This window comes from Phalaenopsis equestris, unplaced genomic scaffold (genome assembly GCF_001263595.1).
Source record: "Phalaenopsis equestris unplaced genomic scaffold, ASM126359v1 Scaffold000511, whole genome shotgun sequence".
NCBI classification, from domain to species: Eukaryota; Viridiplantae; Streptophyta; class Magnoliopsida; order Asparagales; family Orchidaceae; genus Phalaenopsis; species Phalaenopsis equestris.
Window position 1 is genome coordinate 3,504,635 of NW_018164951.1, and position 6,516 is coordinate 3,511,150.

Genomic DNA, 6,516 nt, shown 5'->3' on the forward strand with positions numbered 1-6,516 from the left:
TAGCCGCGATCTGACCTTTTCAAAAAAGAAAAAATATTATAATTGTCACCATAGTTTTTTAAACATCAGATTATTTTTCAACAGCTTCACAACTATTTTTTAATATGTTGCAGCTATCCTAAACAAAACTCTTAGTTATAGGTGTAACATATGAACTCTTGGTATAAGAAAACCATACTTGTGATAATCAGTGTGATGCACTCTTTTAGCCTTCATGAACTCTCAGAATGTTATCCCGAGGTCTTAAGTTGAATAATTCTTCGAATAAGTCGAACATTTATGAACCCTAGAAGTCGTTATGGTTATATCATTAATAATAATCCTATCCATCTTGCTAAGTGGTGCAATAGTAGTAGATGGAAGCATTATCAACAACATGATTACAATATGTAGTCACTTGAGTGTGGCAACAAAAAGATTTTTTTTTTTTTTTCTTTATGATTGTAAATAATTCAAAGAATAGTAACTATAATCTAATATATGGACATGTGGCTATAAATTTTTGGGGCACTTGCATACATATCACACAATTCTTATCAATTTACATATCTAACAACTAAAGATTTATATTTACATGCATACCATTCAAATCTTTAACATTAGATCAAAAATACCATCATAATCACCTTTTTAAAAGTGAAGTATACATTTTCATGAATAGGTTCATGAAAACAAAGCATTATAAGTGTAAATATCAAACTTTGGTAGATTAGGACGGTGGTATTTTTGAAGTGCTTCGAAAGATTTGGGTGGTATAGAATGTAAAAAAAAAAATAAAGTTTAAATGTTAGATATGTAAATACATAGGAATTGAATGGTAAGTATGTAAATGCCCCAAAAAAGAATTAGCCCTGCTCTGCATTATTATCAACACAAAGTTGAATCAGTAAATAACCAGAATGACACCAAGCATCTGAAGCTCAAATCCAGATCAAAATCTGTGAAACAAATTCAGAAAAAAATTACAAATATATCCCAGGGTTAAGAATGCAAAAAAGAGCCATTTTAAAGCATTTTAACCATTAACATTACAACAAAATCACATCTTACATCATTCCATCACAGCAACACCACCAGCTGCTTTAATCTTCTCTATAATCCCACCAGCCTCCTCCTTGGTGATCCCTTGCTTCAGAACAACTGGTACCTTCTCCACCAAATCCTTGGCTTCCTTCAATCCAAGATTGGTGAAGGCTCTGACTTCTTTGATCACCTTAATTTTCGCCGCAGCGTCGAACTTCTCGAGCTTGACATTGAATGCCGTCTTCTCGGACTTCTTTTCTTCGACCTTTTCGGGAGCGGATTGGGAGCCGGCGGCGAACCCCAACCCTTCGGAAGATATTTTTTGCAACCTTAGATGCTTCAGCCGGTGTTGGAGAGCAGGATCGAGCTGCAAAAGCTCTTCGGGAGGGAGCGAGGCGATTCGTGCGGCGAGCTGCAAGATCTTCTCGGGCGGAGGGGGGCGCGGTCCGTATGGGTCGTAGAATTCGGGATATTTGTACCGCTTTGGTTTGGGATGATGTGCGTCGTTAGGAACGTGGTTGGAATAAAGGCGAGAGAATTGGGATAGTATTGGATGCTTGGTTGAGGAGTTGGAAGGAAGGAGGATTCTCAAGGTAGGAGAGAATCTCATTGAGGAATGGTTGCAGGATTGAGCCTTTACTTCACTTTTTATGAAGCTTTAATACACCTTCGCTTTACCTGTAGGAAATAAAAATGTCATGATTTATGTTGTAGAAGGGGAAGCAGGGGATTAGATGAATAAATGGGGGAGTTGCAGGAAATCAGCTTCGCCATTAAAATGAACTTTACTTTATTACAGGGGATGTAAATTTCAGAAAATCATAATTGAAATTGACAAAACCAAACAAGGATAGAAATATCAGCAAAATGAATGAAAAATGTCAAAGCAAAGAAATAGAAGCTTCATTGAATCAATGAGGATGTTGCAGGTTGATTGCTTGCGAAATTTTTACTGAAAAATAAACTCTATGACTAAAATGACCGCATGCTTAAATCCTTCCCATCAAAAACAGGAATCAGAAATACAAGAAAATCTATTCCGGATCGGATTAGACAAACCGGTAGTATTTTTTTTTTTTTCAAGGCGGGGTGAACGCCCAAACCCAACATTTTAGGATTCTTCACTTTGTTTTCGATCAATGTGCTATGCATTGGAGCACGGTAGTCGGTAGACTAAAATTTAAAAAATATTTTGCATCAGGATATCCGATAAAAATTTGAGCAGGAAAAATCTCAAAGTTATTGGATCTACTTCAAGTTTGAAATGAGTGCAATAAACAAACAAAGGATCAATTTAAACTTGTATCGCACTCATTTCAAAGCAAATCCATTAAATTTTAAACTCATTATAACAAAAAATTTGTATCTGGATATCCTGATCTTTTTTCCCCCCTAAAATTTAAGCCGATTCCAGGCAAATCATTTTGCACAAAAGGGCACATTACATTAGACTGCACAATTCAGGAAGATCTCCTTACCTGTAAATCAAGCATGAGAATCCTCAGTCATTAACCCAAAACTAATATTTGCTTTGGAATCACCTAAAACCTAAATAATATGCTCTAAAATCAGCAGAAGCCTAAATTTTATGATCTGAATAATCACAGTTCTATCTATGAAATTTCATGATTATGATTAATCTCATAACCCAAGCTTCCATATTCTACAGTTTGAACAAAAAATTTCCACTACGATTAGAAACAATAATAATCCGCCACTCAAGCAAACAAATGATAACTAGATGAATTTTCAAGTGAGCTAGCATGTTGAGTCCATATAGCAAAAATATTTATTTTCGTTCTTTTTTCTCTTTTTATTTTTAAAAGAGTCGTCAGTTTATCTATCATCGTATACTTCCCTTTTTCGAATAAACATCTCTTCCGGATCATATGAATGATCAGGAGAACAGAGAAACCGGAAAAAAACGGACATACGATAAAGACGACAAACAAGATAAAGAACGTGAAGAGTCTACGTGCGATAAACCTCACAATGATGGGTCAAGTATGTCCGCCCAAATAAGATCAGGCGAAAGCACCTTAAACCAATATCCGCGAAAGAATACCTAAGTAGACTACCCACAACAAAAAATTCAGGCATGTTTGTCTGTTCTGGCATCTAGTGTGCTCCCAAGGGGATGTATCCTTTTTTGTTAATTACATCTTGGGGGTTGCCCAAGAATACTTTTGATCCAAAGGAATTTTGCTTACAATAACAGTGACAACTAGCATAGGGCTATTAAACGATGGTTATCTCGCAGGGGAATGCTTTAATGCTTTCAAAGCACCCACCAAGCCATGAAACGGAGAGTGAAACTCTCAAGGTATTATGTGGGTAATAGACTCATTGACATACGGGGCTTGCAAAATAACAGAATAATACCGAAGGGGAATCTCGATACGTCAAAGTATATCCGGGTCATAAGGCCAGAGAAAAAATCGTCATATCGCAAACGGGCGGCAGCTCATCAACAAGCATGTCGTCGAGATGATGCCAACGAAGACAAAAGGAACGACAGAGCTCAACAGGGATAGCCAAAGAAAGGGAGGAGTAATCCCTAAGAGGTTGAGGTAGTCGAGTCAGGGTGCCACGGACCCGCCATCCCAAACCACTAGGACCCTAAGTCTACCTAGTCGTGAAAGTAGCCGACCTAACATGTCCAGGGATCCCCAATCAGCAATCTGTGAATTGTGCAGCCCGCAAGGATCTAGATAGCCCTAAGATCAAAAAAAGAAAACTCTATCCTATGACTATTGGGTGGAGCTCCAAAACAAGTAACTTATACCCACTGAAATAACAATGATGTCGCTGAAAAGGAAGAGAAATGGAGATTCAGCTACAAGGCTAAACATGCTCCCAACAAAAGGACTTGCATCACCTCGTCTGGGACTGGAAGCCTTCTAACGACCTAGGCGCACTAAACAACCTCCTATATAAAAAGATATATTGGTCCAGTCATGTTGAAGAAGCGTGGAGGTTTCTCCTCTTGACATGCAAATGAAGCAATTATTTAGAGCGATTCTTAGATATTGTAGAGGTTTTATTATATGATTTGGGTTATGCCCATACAATGCAACTCATTTTAAAACCGGTTCGAAGGCCATGCATGAAAGTAAAAGAAATATTATACAAATCTTGAATCTTTTAATCTTAAATTTTAATTTATCTTAAATCTTTCATTAGAATTTATATAGAGAAAAATTTACAATTTTAAGGTCCTTGAGCGCCTAAATTGTAATTTTCATAACATCCCAAATAAATAAAAAAGAAACAAGAAAAACAATACAAGCATGCAAACATACAATAGAAAGTAAAAAACACTCCAAAATATATAAATGATGGGTCTGTCGTGGATGCAGTAACCCGAAAGGGGTGGGCATGCCATAGAGACAGTGGTCCAAAGAATGATGCTCCTCACTGGGGAGAATTATATAAGTGGAGTGAGTGTATGAATGAACACTCAAAATGCATCTCAAGCAAGTGATAATGACTATGCAAGATGTCATGCAAATCATATAACACAAGATGTATTGTGTTTGGTCACTTAGGGAATAGAATGTCATCAGGGAGAATTACACCTTGTCTCAATAACAACCAGACACACATGAAAATGACAAACATATATAGGGTATAGTGCACCATACGAGCAAGCAAACAGACTCATGCACATGCGCAACATACATTATGCAATTGATCGATTGACCAGGTCAGGGCGGCACGACGAACCTAAGTGGTCGGTCAACCAGACCAAGGAGGCCGGTCGGACAAAGTGATTGGTCAATCAGACCGGGGCAGCCTGAAGAAACAAATTGGTCGAACGACAAGGCCGGAGCGGCCGGTTGGACCCAAGTGACAGGTCGACCGACTCGAGGTGGGTAGTTGAACCCAAGGGAAGTCTTGCGTGAGAGGAGGCTAGGCGACTAGGGACTCCGGCAATAGAGAGACCCGGCGAGAGGGCTTATCAGCAGGTGAGCGTCGGACAGGGATCGTCGGCGAGAGAGTTCGGGGCCAAGAGGAGTAGTGCACACGTAAGGAATTGGAGCTGCTGGGGCTCAAGAGGAACGCCAACCATGGAGCACCGGTGACAGGGAGGCGCCGGCGTGGGCTTCGCCGGCCGGTGCGCGGTGCGAGGGAAGTGCGACGCGAAGGGCTAAGGCATTGATCAGGCTCTAGGGAGAGAGGCGTGCGTTAGTTTGCTTTAAAGATTTTTTGTTTTTTTTAATTTATTATTATTATTATTATTATTATCATTATTTATTATTTAAAAGCCTCAATTCGCACTTTATTGGGTTGTGCACGAAATTATAGCGAAATGGGTATCCTCCCTAGGCAAAATTGACGTTCCAGACGCACTCTCACTGTCCATTTCATCATTCGGGTAATCTGGCTAAATTCACTGATGGACAACCCAATTTAGGCAGTTTCGCTTGCAGCATGACAGATGAGATCTGTTGGCTCGATCAAAGTTGTCTGACAGACAAAATGTCAACCGGTATTTGCTTAAAAGATGGCGAAAGTCTAGCAAAACAACCCCAGCCACTTGCCCCTTCAATGTGCGTTGGCGTGTCTGAAATGAATGTCTCGCACTACTAGAATCAACGCATGCATCAAACAATGTTTCATAGCGCTTGAACGTGCATCCTACACTAACAACACCAAAAATTAATGCCAACCTTACAAGCCAATCACCACTCACTGATGAATATAGACTGCAATAATACCCCAAACCTCTCATTTTAGACTTAGGCCCCGTTTGGGACAGCTTAAATGTGCGGCGACGTTTTTGAAAACGCCGCCGTAGCGTTTGGAAATCACGTCTCCCCTGCGTTTTTGAGAACAACTTTTTTTATTTATGTTACACGCGGATCGCGGGTATATCCCCGCGATTCGCGTTTCGGCTCCAAATTTCCCTTCGGCTACCCTCAACCCCGCAGCCGCCCTTCCTTCGCTCCTCCACGGGTATATCGCAAGTGTTGCTCGATCTCGCCTCCGTCGCTCCTCCTCCACAGGTAACAAAACAATCACGTCGTCCCTTCTTTCCCCTATTTCGCCGAGAGATCTGAGATTGGCAAGAAATTTCAGTAGATCCAGTTTCACAACACTCGCAATCTTGCCTCCCTTCCGGATTCTGGTTTTCCTTGCTCGTTCTCTCGGTAATGTTGGTCGATTTCTCGGTGTTCTTGGTCGATCTTAGATTTTGTGGGTTGCTTGATACTCTTGCTGATTTGCTCGACATTCCTGTTGGTTGCTCGACAGCTTGCCTTTTGTTTAAAAAAAATTTCTGTTCGGGTTTGCTCGTTATTCTTCTCTTATGCTCAAAGATTTTGCTTCGTTGCACTCCTTCTTTATGGTTTGTTTACTTTAGCTTTGCTTGATGTTAGAAAGTGGTGAGCACAGTGTAGGTTGGAGGTAATGCAACTGCTAATCTATTGCAGAAATCTTGTGGCTGCTCTTTTTTCTGTTGAAAGAATTGTTTCATGATCTTTTGATCAG

The 6,516-nt window shown here is 40.1% G+C and overlaps 1 protein-coding gene across 1 annotated transcript in view; it reads right to left on the reverse strand.

Moving 5' to 3' along the window:
- Nucleotides 1–839: 839 nt before the first annotated feature.
- The window catches only part of LOC110028355 (50S ribosomal protein L7/L12-like), an 11,066-nt gene continuing 5,389 nt past the window's right edge, over nucleotides 840–6,516 (reverse strand). Inside the window, exon 2 of the mRNA XM_020730174.1 lies at nucleotides 840–1,701. Coding sequence (XP_020585833.1) covers nucleotides 1,052–1,633 — 582 coding nt within the window. The 5' untranslated portion in view covers nucleotides 1,634–1,701 and the 3' untranslated portion in view covers nucleotides 840–1,051. The remainder of the gene's footprint in view (nucleotides 1,702–6,516) is intronic.